This window comes from Semicossyphus pulcher, unplaced genomic scaffold (assembly GCF_022749685.1).
Source record: "Semicossyphus pulcher isolate SPU_LCO1_2020_fin unplaced genomic scaffold, fSemPul1.0.p SCAF_1, whole genome shotgun sequence".
NCBI lineage: Eukaryota > Metazoa > Chordata > Actinopteri > Labriformes > Labridae > Semicossyphus > Semicossyphus pulcher.
Genome location: NW_027211603.1, coordinates 24,123,818 through 24,136,923, shown reverse-complemented (window position 1 = coordinate 24,136,923; position 13,106 = coordinate 24,123,818). Strand labels below are relative to the sequence as shown.

General features: G+C 41.3%; 2 protein-coding genes across 3 annotated transcripts; one reads left to right on the top strand and one right to left on the bottom strand.

The window, feature by feature from the left end:
• Window positions 1–220: 220 nt before the first annotated feature.
• mis12 (MIS12 kinetochore complex component) lies at window positions 221–2,708 on the bottom strand. Its single transcript, XM_069663438.1, has 2 exons — window positions 2,289–2,708; window positions 221–953 (listed from the first exon to the last, which is right to left on the bottom strand). Exons 1-2 carry the CDS (start codon window positions 2,706–2,708, stop codon window positions 684–686), a joined length of 690 nt encoding a protein of 229 aa, XP_069519539.1. The 3' UTR covers window positions 221–683.
• Window positions 2,709–3,723: 1,015 nt separating this feature from the next.
• On the top strand, window positions 3,724–11,702 carry ppm1g (protein phosphatase, Mg2+/Mn2+ dependent, 1G). 2 transcript variants are annotated; one of them, XM_069664250.1, is made up of 13 exons: window positions 3,724–3,842; window positions 4,136–4,272; window positions 4,835–4,904; window positions 5,209–5,294; window positions 5,522–5,651; window positions 5,916–6,027; window positions 6,377–6,579; window positions 6,766–7,082; window positions 7,716–7,818; window positions 8,449–8,580; window positions 8,731–8,860; window positions 9,125–9,224; window positions 9,750–11,702. In XM_069664250.1, the coding sequence occupies exons 2-13, from the start codon at window positions 4,162–4,164 to the stop codon at window positions 9,948–9,950; spliced, it is 1,695 nt and encodes a 564-aa protein (XP_069520351.1). In that variant the 5' UTR covers window positions 3,724–3,842; window positions 4,136–4,161; the 3' UTR covers window positions 9,951–11,702. The 2 variants fall into 2 exon arrangements, with proteins under 2 accessions (XP_069520351.1, XP_069520360.1); XM_069664259.1 differs by having other exon boundaries at window positions 3,743–3,806.
• Window positions 11,703–13,106: the final 1,404 nt, after the last annotated feature.

Here is a 13,106-nt window from a genome sequence, read left to right as displayed (position 1 = left end):
CGCAGTTAACATGCAGAGTGCGCCCTCTGCTGGGAGTCAGCACATCTGGGGGATACACCGTCATGAACCTCTGAACCATCAAGGAAATTAAACAAAAAAAGAAAGAACCTTTCATGCTACAAATAAAACTAAGAAGATAAGAGGTTTTAAGATAATTTTTTGAGGCAGTGTAAATGAGGGTATGAGGAGGTAGATGAAACAGACACAGAAATACATCCATCTGCTTTATTATTTACATTACATTGTGGAAGGTAAACTGGTCGAATATTAACTGGTGTTGCTGTTGCATTTTTCCATGTGTATAAAAGTTTAAGTGACATAAATTATGATAGTATTGGGATCATTTTCAGTCTTGTCTTCATGACTAACAGCAGCCAAACGTTACTCTCCAACTTGGCAAAACCAGTGTGGCTAAAGGTCGAAACACAAGCCCTGTAATTTCAGTAATGTGTGCTTTGTTACAATAGTTACAAAGCATCAATTCATTTGTGATTTGTTATTTACAAAAATATAAAAACTGGACAAAGTACTAAATATTCAGTTGATGAAATGACTTTATGTCGTCTTGCTGCAACCAACGCCGTCTTTCTTCTCTCGTCTCGATCAGTTAGAATAAAAACGGGACACACTATAAAAGTTTTGGAGTAACATCTGTTTGAAGAGTTTACAAATCTGGGTTCAGTTCAACGAGGTGCCTTGTGACAGACCTCCCCGACAGCCTCCTGCAGTTTCTTTACGGACTCCATCACCAGCCCGAAACTTTCATGGAAGCTGCCATTACCTTCCTTCACCCAGGCCGCCTGTAGCTCTCTGACCCACACCAGGATCCCATCCAGCTGCTTCTGCACCTCCTTCTGCTCCTCTAGCTCAGCCAGCAAGGCCTGTCTGGCACAGACCTCTGCTTCGTAGGCACTGTGGAGGTCAGCGAGGGATGACTCCAGCCTAAGCACCTCCTGGATGGAAGAGCAAGAGAGTCAAATCACAGACAGATACATTAGTTTGTTAGTTTTGTAGCTATCTGCATGTAAAAGGTACTTATGAAGCCTATGAGATGCAGCTAAGAAAAAATCTAGCAGAGGGACCTTAACTTTGTCAAGCATTAAAGATATAATCTCAAAGATTTTCTTAGTCTAAGTCTAGTCTTTTCTTAAGTCTATCTATCGCCCAATGAGGTAACACAATGGTCATTAAGCCTATGGCCCACTAATGAAAGCCTTTGCATTTGCAGTATACAGTATTATTATGGACTGGGTGTCTGTGACGACATACGCGCAAACAAAATCACAAGCGGGGCCCAGTTAGTGACACGTTCCCCATCAGCCAGCAGTGGTTGGTCTGTCAGAGAGGGTAGGCGGAGCTAAGCGGCTGCTTTACCGGTCTCTGCGAGTGTTGCAAGTAAACAGTAATCTACTATGGCTGATCAAACAAAGAAAAGATGTCCGTCAGCGAGGAAAATCAAGAGTTACAACCATAACAAAGGGAGCCAAATGTATTACCATTTATTGCCATAAGCTGCCGCCAAATAGAACAAAACCGAGATCTTTGAGATTATCACTTTAAGTCTTTTGATTTACTTAAAGATATTGCTGATATTTCTTTATTGTTAAATATATTATATATAATTATAGATTTTGATACCAATAAATATAAATCAGACAATATTAGCCCAGCAAATGAATCCAATGGCTCTTATCAATCAGTAGCTAGGGCAACAGTCACCAACACCAATGTCTTTCTTCAGCCAATAGTTATTGTTTTATATAAGACAAATGTATATGTATATGTTCCAAGATAATGCAAAAAACAGTTCTTGGGGTGTTTAAAAAAAGTCATGCCAAATCATGGTGTAGGTGGGTCAGAAGAACACCCTCAAACTCTGTTGTTAACAATACTTTAAGCACTGCCGAGTTTGTTTGCATAGTCATAATGGTGCACAATCCAAACATGGTTATTTTCATTCCAGTTGAAAAATCAGCTGCCATATTGGTCACCTGTAAACCTTTCCTCTCTAAAACCAGTATTGGTCTGAAAAATCCCGTATTGGTCGGGTTCTAAGATATCATAAACACTGCACCCACTCAAACATCTTTAAACTCAACTCTTTAACTCAATTTGTATTTAACTAACATAATGGGCCTTAAAATGAAATTGTCAAAATTATTAGACTGCACAGTCCATCATTTGTAAGCACATGTGTTAAAGAGTGGCTTGTCAAACTCTAATAACCATAGGATGAACCATATAAAAATGTAGTAGATCACATCACGGAGTTCTCCCCCTGCACTCACCTGTATGTGTTGGGGGTAGTTCTTGTGTGACTGGTCCTCGGGCAGCAGAACATTTGGCGGCACGGAGAAGCAGCGGTCGAGCAGCAGCGCTTCCATCCGCTTGGACAGCTGCTGAAACCGCTCATCCAGGAACTGCTGCAGTTTACGGCTGCATTCCCTGGCCCTGGACCGGAGCTGCTCATCGGCCCCGTCCGACTTGCCTTTGCTTAGCTGCCTCACACACACCTTCTCCACGACGGGTAAAATGTCGTAAAGACAGTCCTGGAAAGCGCTGTAGACCCGTAACATACAGGTCTGTGGGGTGAATCCGAAAAACTGTGTCTCGTACAGTTTAAAAGTTGACGGACAGAGACTTTCAGACTCTTTATCGACTTCTCCGCAGGTATCCATCTCCATCGCTTCCCGGGTTTCCCGCGCCATATTGAACCGCTGACGTCACGTTTGTCATTTTCCTTGTTCTTGTTGCGATGTTGTCAAAATCATCACTAGCGCCACTAGCTGGTTTGGAGTGTACCTCTGGAATATACAGTATGTAGCTGAGCTGCTAGTAAACAAAAAAACTCTTCTTTTATACATGTTAACTTTCTGGAAAAGAATATGCATCTCACCAATTTTCTACCCTGTTAGTGGCACTGCGTAATTCATTACTAAATAAAGAATGGCTCATCAATTTCTAAAACTGATTGGCACCATAGCTTTTAGGTAACTCTACTTAAAGAAACAAGAATAAATACTGCATTTTCGTTATTTTAACAAGTAGTTTTCTGTGTAGTATCTAAGCTTTCTGCATCAGAATAATGAGTGTTAAAATGAGCTAACAATACACAATTTTAGCCATGTTATTTGTAAAAGAAAGAAAAAAAGTATCATCCTGTGTTACTTAATGATTTGTTTAAGGGACCGCAGTCGTTTTCTCATCTTTTCCGGATTTATTAACAAAAGGCATAAGACATAGAATATAACACGACATCCAACCCAACCCAACCATTTTCTTGTAAACATTTAGCTGTTTTATTGTTTTTTTCTTTTTCTTTCATTACTGTATTATTTTTTATCTTGTTTTCATTTCAAAAGTTATTGATCTTTTTCCCTGTATATTTTATTACTTCTGTAAGTTGTTGAAATGTTTGTTAATTCATTTTTTTAAAGACTAATCATACGTATTGCTTTCATATTTTTATTTTTATTGCCTATTTTTTATCTTATTCTATTTAAGTCTTTTACTTATCTTTATTCTACTCTTGTGTTAATTGTTCTGCACCAAAATCACCAAAACAAATTTCTTGTTTGTGTAAACCTACTTGGCAATAAACGTCGATTCTGATTCTAAAAAGAAAAAAAGTTGACGTGTGACCGTGTGTGACGTACGTTGCGACCACGCCCCCTTGTTCGAACGAAAGGGACATGCGCGCGCGTTCACTTCCTCCACAGCTCCTGCTTCTTTTTGGTCTGTCTGTGTTGATAGCGGCTTTTGCTTCCACACGTGCAGTCTTTCCTATGTGAATCTCTCTCTTTGAGGTACTTTTATAAGCTCATCCTGCTCTGTCAGAAAAGGTAAATTGACGTCGGTGTTGAGTCTATGATCTTTTTACAACTGCGCAGCCGCTTGCAGTAGGGGGGGCAGAGGTTACGGCTGGAAGTTTAGCCGGGTGTTAGCATGATGATGTTAGCTAGCTGATGCGTCTACTTTTTGTTGTGTTAGTGCTAACGTTAGCTAGCTAGCTAGCAACTGTAGCAAATCAAGCAGTTTAACGCAGTTTTAAGGATGACAAATGCACTGGGTTTTACGTGTATCATTTAATATCAAGCTAAGATGAGCTGTGTCCTTTGTGTCGTCTTTTCTCCAGGTGTAAAGCCATAGAAACCGACAACCATGGGGGCTTATCTGTCGCAACCTAACACGAACAAGACCTCTTCCGATGGCGGCAACAGCAGCATGAGCTACGGTTTCTCTGCCATGCAGGGCTGGCGCGTCTCCATGGAGGTGAGGCGGAAAATGAATGACAACAAGGATGCCGCCCTGTTTCTTGAAAGAAAGGAGACAATATGTATCTTCGGCTTTTAATGGCGGGATACAGAATCAGAGGCTTTTCTCTGAATAGTTTTGTGTGTATGGGACAGGTTGCCGTTTTTCCAGAGTACACTGAGTTTGTTACACTCCTCAACTAGATTTTCTCTGATCACCAGCTGCAGCGATGGGACAAATACTTAAATATAAAGTGTTTTTAGCGTGCTGAGTTACATTGTGATTAATCTCCCACAACGACTGAGGCCATGAGTTAGTAATTTATGTTTGACTCTGGTCTGTTGGAGTGCGAACTAAGTACGTCACTGCAGCTGGCAGCATGTGGAGATTCATGTCTTTGTCTCATTTGAAGTCAGTTTTGCAGGGTAAACTACTAGGTTACTAAAGGCTTGCCTCCTAGTAATTGAATTTAAATGACTTTTTTTTTTATCACAGGAGAATAAAGGATTGCTATGATTTTTACTGGTTTGTGTTATGTTGTCTGAATTATATGTGCATTTCTATGTTTGTTGTGTCACAGGATGCTCACAACTGTATCCCAGAGTTTGATGAGGAGACAGCCATGTTTGCTGTTTATGATGGACATGGAGGTAAGACATATTGTTAAAGTGAAGTGTTTTGTTTATAATACTTTGCTGGATACATTGAGACATTTACAGCATTAAACAATAACTTAATAGTTAAGTGTAACATTGACTTCACTGTCAATAATTGCTTTTGTAAAACTAAGGTGTCTCCCAAAACTTATTGTTGCTCTTTATCTCTTAGTTTTTTGGATCACACCAATGCTATGTTTGTTTAGTGTCCGTAGTTTTATCTCTTTTATTGTTTTACACGCCTCTCCGGGCACTATTTATACAACCACGTTTGATGAGATTTGATGATCCCAATTAGGCGAAGAGGTGGCCCTGTACTGTTCAAAGTACCTTCCTGACATCATCAAGGAGCAGAAGACCTACAAAGACGGCAAACTGCAAAAGGTGAGATGCCTTAGAGGCCACAACATGATCTCTTTTAAACAAGTTTGTCTGAGCAGAGATGAGCATAAGCCAGCTGTGCTGTTGCACCGAGGTTTAGGTAAAAAATCTGGTGGGATGAGTATTAAACACTCTTAACGGACTGACAACATGGATATCATCAATCATGTACTCAGTTTACACCATTTTCATTAGCTTTTACCTACAAATGTTTTCTGCATTGTTTCCAGGCTCTGGAGGACGCCTTCTTGGCCATTGACAGCAGGATGACCACCGAGGACGTTGTCAAGGAGCTGGTGCAGATCGCTGGACGGCCTACCGAAGAACCGCCTGTTGAAAAAGTGGCAGAGGAGGACGATTGTGAGTTGTCAAGATGATCTAACAAGATTATTGATGAAGGATAAGTGTCCAGCATTATGGGGGGAAAAACAGGTAAAAAGTAATAATGACACAAACCCTGACCAGAGATTGAAAAAGAAAACTACACAGTACAACAAATAAAAAACACCTGGAAGTGCATGCATGTACACTGCTAGTAGATAATAAACAGTGATGTGAAATGATGATAAACAGTGACATGAAATGATAATGACACATGCTGAATGATTCTATATTGACTTTCAGTGGAGACTGAGGAGGCAGCTTTGCTCCATGAGGAAGCCACCATGACCATAGAGGAGCTGCTGGTACGCTACGGCCAGAACCTCAACGCTGTCAAGCACGCTGCTGCCATCAGGTGGTTCAACAGAGCTTTTATTTTGACTTTTAATAACGGGACTAACACGAATGTGGCATTTCAAAAGTGTTTTGAACCTCATGAGTCCGTGAAAGGGGGAATTAAACTTCATGAAAATGTTCCATAATAAGACAAGATACACCCCCAGTGATGACCATATGCAAGTTAGAGTCCGGCCTTTCTGGCCTTTTCTCTTCATTCTTTACACATAGAATTGGTCACCTTGCACCTTGCAAGTGTTTTGGACACGTTTGTAAGTACTCTGTGTGTTTGATTTCAGTGGAGTTGGCATCTGTAGAACTTAATAAGAACACTTAATCATCATTTATATCCTCCTTTTTTGTCTTAGTGCGGCTGCTAAGAAAGCAGCCTGCTCGCACGCTGAGGGCTCAGGAGACAAAGAAGAAGGTGGAAAAGGACAGAAGAAGGAGGGGCTAAATGGAGAGGTGGAGGAGGAGAGCAACGGAAAGGGAAAGGAGGCCCAAAAAGCAGCTTGTGGGTCTAAGCTGCGAGCCTGTCGGAGAACCGGAGGAGGTGAAGGCAGCGGTTCAGGTACAAGCTGGGAATCATGAGCAAAAACAAAACATTAAAAAACTATTTGAGTTAATGTTCTACTTCAAAGATAACATAAATATCGAAGTGAAAAACTAAAATCTGAGCACCTCAAACGTCCCCTCCTTCACTTCTTTTCACTCTTTATCCCTCCAACTCATGTTAAACCTTGATTCTGCTCTGCAGCATCAGACTGTGGAGGGTCGGGAAGCTCCAATGGAGAAGAGAAGGCCGGTAAGGCAGAAGGAGATGCAGGTCCCTCCTGCTCCTCTTTGTCCTCCAAGGCTGCAGGAGATTCAAAGTCCAGGTTCTTTGACGACAGCGAGGAGTCTGAGGAGGGAGAGGAGGAGGAGGGCAGCGATGAAGAGGACGGCAGCGAAGAGGAAGAGGGTGACAGCAGTGAGCTGGAAGAAGAGGAGGATACAGAGGAGGGAGAGGAAGACTCTGAGGATGAAGAAGAGGAGGAGGAAATGTGTCTGCCTGGGATGGACGGCAAAGAGGAGGTGTGTGCAAAGGACGCATCTGGTTGAAACTAATCGAATGCAGCTCAGACATGCAGCACAGACAACCTATAGTACCTCATATCTTTTAACCCTTAAATTACATTTTTCTTTTATGAAAGAATCATTTTATCTGTTTCTGCTTTCAATTTTTATTTCACTAAATGTAGAAGCATACATTATTAATTGAGAACAACCATAAACAACAACGCAATGTTCCTTCATTCTGGGATACCGAGATATTTGGTTCTGTTTCCACTGAGGACTTTCCCCACTGTTTCTCAATAGTCTCATAAATCATTTGAGTGTAAGTGTTATAAAGTGTGTTTACTTTTGCTAATGTATAATGATATCAGAGTATATCAACGGGAATATCAGAGGCACTGTGTGCGTCACACATCAGTCATGAAGATAACTAGCAGCCTGCAGTATGCCGGATGGCCACACCAAGAAGAATCAATATTTACATTATTGCCGCCTTAAATTTCTTTTCTCTGCAGAAAAATGTCTGAAAGCTGTTCATGTGTTTATTTCAGTCTGGGGGTTAATAATATTTTGAGTTTTAATGATTCAGATTGTTAGTCTTTTGTGGACAGAGGAGATTCGAGCCTTTAATGGTGCGTCGTGTTTTCACAGCCCGGCTCAGACAGCGGCACCACGGCAGTCGTGGCTCTCATCCGAGGAAAACAGCTGATCGTGGCCAATGCTGGAGACTCTCGCTGCGTGGTGTCCGAGCGCGGTAGGTCAAAACAAGCTGTGAATTTATTTGCCTTGATACAAGTGTTGAACTATCAATTTAACTAACTGCCTCAGACATATATATATATATATATATATACGTGTATTCATAAACTTGTGCAATAGAAGCTCTTACTACATCATAACTGTCAATGCTACTGACGATTTAACAGCCACCATTACTTCCTGCCTACTTTTGTAGATGACTGTTGTAATATTGTTCTTCTTTTAGGTACTGTCTCTTTTACATCAACCCATACACTTTATATTTTATATTTTCACTTATATTTTAGTTGGTTTTTTGTATTTCTCAAAGTTGTATTTTTGGAGCTATCTGGCACTATAATTTCCTTCGAGATTAACAAAGTTCTATCTTATTGCTTTTGTATTTTGTTAGCTGTTTCTCTTTACAAGGTTAAGATCAATATGTTTGCTGGTACACAAAGCCTTTTTCCTGACTATTATAACAGGCATGTTGTGGTATTACTACAGGGCTTAGAAAAAGTGCAAATGGTTAGGGTTGCACCTGAGTGGTCATATTTTGAGAAATGTTGAGCGCCCCGAAAGGAACCAGCCTTTAAACGAGTTTTGCTCTTGCAAAAGTAAGAGTTCCCTTCTTGTGTTGTTTCAGGCAAAGCTGTTGACATGTCGTACGACCACAAACCGGAGGACGAGGTGGAACTGGCTCGCATCAAAAATGCTGGAGGGAAAGTGACTATGGATGGACGGGTCAACGGTGGACTGAACCTCTCCAGAGCTATTGGTATGAATCACTTAGTGTGACGTTTAGTCATTCTCGCATCAGAAATAATGTCAACAGCAGATGTTGGTCAGCAGTCTAAGATGTTTGCACAATGAGATGACACCTCTGTATGCAGAGTCTCTCTTAACGAACTGTGACTCTGACTCTCAGGTGACCACTTCTATAAGAGGAACAAGGCTCTGCCTGCAGAGGAGCAGATGATCTCTGCCATGCCAGACGTCAAAGTTCTGACTCTTAACGAGGATAACGACTTCATGGTCATCGCCTGTGACGGCATCTGGTGAGTTTGAGCTGGCACTGCTGTTTACAGCTGACAAAAAGCAGTTAAACAGCTGTAAACACATCGATATATAAACCTTCAAAACAAGCTGTCCAGAATACAAGCTAAGCACTTACATTTTGTACTGTTCAAGCAGCATTGGCAGGATGAGCCTAACTGTAGATTTGATAATGAAACATGCCACGTTAAAGCATGAGAGGTTGTTTTTCCTGTTAGTTTTCATTGATCCTTATAAGTCCCTGTTTCCTTGTGTGTTGTGTGCAGGAATGTGTTAAGCAGTCAGGAGGTGGTGGACTTCATCAGCGAGAGGATCAAACCAGACCAGAGTGGCAAAGTCAGATCGCTCTCATCCATAGTGGAGGAGGTGAGAGAGAGCGCCTGCTACACACTTGATACTGTAACAACAATCACATCTTGTACAAAATCAGCCTTTGCAGTTTAAAAAAAACATTTGGGAGGGGCTTTGCCTTTATTTAGAGGACAGTGGATAGAGTCGCATATGTGGGAAGAGAGAGTGGGGATGACCTGCAGCAAATGGTTAAAAGGTTGCAGTCCAGCCTGGCGCTGCTACATCGAGAACTGTCCCTCTATACAAGGGGCACTCGCTTTAGGTGCTGAGCTAAACCAGCGCCCCAACATTAAAACATGTTTCTTTAAACCAGGCCATATTTATGGTCTATTGTTTTATCAGGGCAATAACCACAACAAACAATGGGCATATGATCTCTGCAAAGTTTTTGGATAGTCCCCTTTCAGCATGATTTTAAACCATTGTGTTGCATAAAACTGTCTAGCTTTTAGCCTAACTTGACTCTCAAACATTGGAGATAAGTAAGAATAAATATGTTCAAGCTTCTTAAATTTAAAATCCGACATGTCCTCCTCACAGCTGCTGGACCACTGTTTGGCCCCCGACACCTCTGGAGATGGGACAGGATGTGATAACATGACCTGCGTCATCATCACCCTCCGGCCACACCCCTCTCCCGCTCAGTCTGACGACACAAAGAAGAGGAAGCAGCCAGAGGGGGCAGAAGGGACTGAGCCGGAGGAGAACGGGAATGACAGCAAAAAGGCTAAAAGTGACTAAATGCAAAGAGAAACTGTCTCGGAGAGAGCAGCTGTTCCCAGGCTACCCATGATACACCAGAGACACATTCTGTTCACACTTAAGTCCTGACCTCACAAAACATCAAATAACCCTAAAACAGAAATTAGAAATGCTAAACGTCTGCTCACAGATCGGCTGAACTAAGATCATCAGTGTAGTTTTTGCCCCTCTAGTAGTTCTTTTGTTCACTCTTGTTGGAAAGAAGCTGGACACTCTAATACATCTTTCATTTAGAAGAGAAGAGGCAGACTCACTGGCATGCTGTATAGCACATCATTCTCAATGTATTTGAAGGACGATGCTGGAAACAGTCTGCAGACATAAATGAGCATTTCTTAACATTTTAGAGACGTCTCAAACTTTGCCGACGTCCACTTCAATCTATTAAAGTTAAAAATCACATGACGGGTTCATAGCTGAAGTTGAGGATAACTCTTGTAGTGACCTGAATATGACGATGTGCTGTTCACATTTTACAGTGTGACATGCATTATCACTGCAATATGAAATGTGCACTTGCTCAAGGCTCTGTGTGTAGAACCCAAATTATAAAGCCGTCATCGTGTCCCATCAGAGTGCCATAAAAGACCATGAATTCCTTTCAAAGGCACCAATTCACATTCTCCAATGAAATGATCCCAGAGAAGTGACCAGACCGTCTGGTATTAACCGGATGATTGACAGGGTATTGTTGTCCATTGAAGCCCAATTTGAAATCTCAGATGCAGTTAGAATGTGAGCACTAATCATGTGTTGCATTGAATGTTTTGCTGCCCTGTTTCAGGTTCCTCTTTGATGAAACCGTTGAAACCCACCATACGTTTGTTTTTGTGAGCCAGTTAGACTCCAGCAAGAGGAACTAAATGATTTTGGGTACTTGTCCAGTTGTTCTTGTTTGCCATTTATACATTTGCCCCTCATTACCAACTATTCACACAAGAGCTTACATTTTTCAGTCTTTCTGGTCAGCCCCACGCGTCACCATCATCCTGCCTTTTTTTTTTTCATTCCTGCTTTGTGTCTCGTCTTGATCAAAATCTGTACATTTCCAGACAGAGAAAAGATGCCAGTGTTTGGGAACTAGCGTACTTTTCAGCTGTAAAAAGTGTCCACAGGGAAATCATGTTGAGAGGTGGTGTTGAAGGCCTGGACTGACCCTCCACACACAGCTCGTGTCCAGGACTCCTCCGCCCTATTTACTCTCCCTGTCTGTCCCCCTTTGTCCATAGTTACACATTTTTAAGATCACCTATAGGACATGTGCTTTAAGTAAAAAGTATTTCCACTTAAAAGTTTATTTTTCCATTTCTGATGAATAAGTTTTCTTGCAGTTTTTAAAGAAATCCCTTTTGTAAGCACACTCTGAAAACGCCCTGATGTCGGACTGTGGAGAGGATGCACAAGGTTATTTTTTGAGTGGAAATACAATTTGAATTTCAGAGCACCAAGACAGTGTAACTGTGTTGCTTTCTTTATTTACAGAAGCCTCATTTAACCCACATTGAGTGACTGTAAGTTTGTTTCTAGTGTACTATTTCGTCACCATGCCCTTTTTTCTGTACATAGTTTTTTCAATACTTGTAATTTGAAGAAAAAGAAAATGCTTTTTCTTTGTAATTGTGAGTCAACGTGACATTTTTGGTGCATACTCTTTTGACACCAGTATGTAAGTACATACAAATACATTTTTTTAAATAATGAAATTCCTGTATTCCTGTGTGTTTCTTTAAAAACAGCCAGTGTTACAACAGCGTTTTATTTTTGTATTTTTTTTAAAATTTTATTTAAAAGGGACCATGTACAGTTTAAAACATAAATGTCACCGTACCAGATTATAGCTTTAAGCTAATTCGCATCTGTCAACACAAAAGAAAAACAGGACAATAACAAACAGTACAGAGTAAAGTATACAACAAAGTTTTAATTTAGAGGGGTCTTTTATTTTGAAATTGCATTCAGATTTGATGTATGTTGCAGAAGTAAAACTGAGAAAAACATTTAATCAGGCAGTTTTCTTAACATCATAATAACCTCATAATTCATGACAATACGATGACCCACAACACTGAAACAAAACACTAGCAAATTAGGAAAACATACAGACCTCAAAATACCACCTGGGATCATCGCACGTATTCTGAGAGGTCGATCTCGGAACCCATCCTCATAAAGTTTCCCTCAAAGCCACAAATATCAACCTCATGGTGGCGCTGTGCAGCAACTCAAAGTCTGCATTTGTGCTTCCTGCACATCTGCGAGAGAAACTCAAGTTGATGATGTTCTTTGTGCAACAGTTCAGGTGCCTGCAGATGGCACCATGACATTAAGATCCGTTCTGCTGGGTGGATAAACAGTTTATGATCTCCTCAAGCAGGGAAAATTTAACGTGTCATGAAGAGCAAAAAATCTGGAGTGTTTAATTCCAATCAGAGTAAAGCTGCTGCCTGCACTTCCTTACAGGCACCAAATAATGACCAAATATGACTCAAATTAAAACCCTAAACTGTTTGCCCCCCATGACACCGCACCACAGTCCATCCTGTGAAGGAGCAGTAGGTATGTTACACTTTAAACGTCCATAGAGATAGCACAGCAGAAGAGGACAGACTTTACTCCCCATCAGCCTCAGGGCCTCTCCGTCCTGCCCTGTCATTGGCTGCTGCTCTCCAGTCCTGGTGGTTGCTCTTCTCCCCGAGGATCACTGTTGCTGCAGGAACAATAGAAAGCAAGGGAGGAAACACACCCTGTCCTTGGAAGCTAAAAATGTCATCGCGCTCACACACACCAGAATACACACGTTTTGTCCCTGTCTGCAGGAGGAAGGATGTTTTTTTGTTCTTGTCTGTAGATTAGCGGTTTCAGTGGTGTGTGTGTGGATCATGGAGTGTGTGCAAAGTTTGTGAGTAGAGGTTCATTCTCCTGCTGAAAGGGACGAGCGTGTTAGCGTCACCATTCTGTCCTTGCATGGTTAATAGATTAAACTCTGTTCTTGGCTGGACTACTGTCCCCTAACTAAGAACATAACTCCCTCTTCACCCCTGAATGAGCACAGGACTCACCGCTGTAAGGGCTTTTAAACTCTTCTAAAGTAGTTTCATTTCTATATGTATAACAAGTTTTGTGGAAGATATGTTT

Bases quoted from the DNA above. Each gene is read 5' to 3' on its own strand.
- mis12 (XM_069663438.1), bottom strand. From the start codon at position 2,708: ATGGCGCGGGAAACCCGGGAAGCGATGGAGATGGATACCTGCGGAGAA. The intron at 954-2,288 runs GTGAGTGCAGGG...TCTTCCATCCAG, and splicing joins ACTACCCCCAACACATACAG to GAGGTGCTTAGGCTGGAGTC.
- ppm1g (XM_069664250.1), top strand. From the start codon at position 4,162: ATGGGGGCTTATCTGTCGCAACCTAACACGAACAAGACCTCTTCCGAT. The intron at 6,580-6,765 runs GTACAAGCTGGG...TCTGCTCTGCAG, and splicing joins AGGTGAAGGCAGCGGTTCAG to CATCAGACTGTGGAGGGTCG. The intron at 7,819-8,448 runs GTAGGTCAAAAC...GTGTTGTTTCAG, and splicing joins CTGCGTGGTGTCCGAGCGCG to GCAAAGCTGTTGACATGTCG.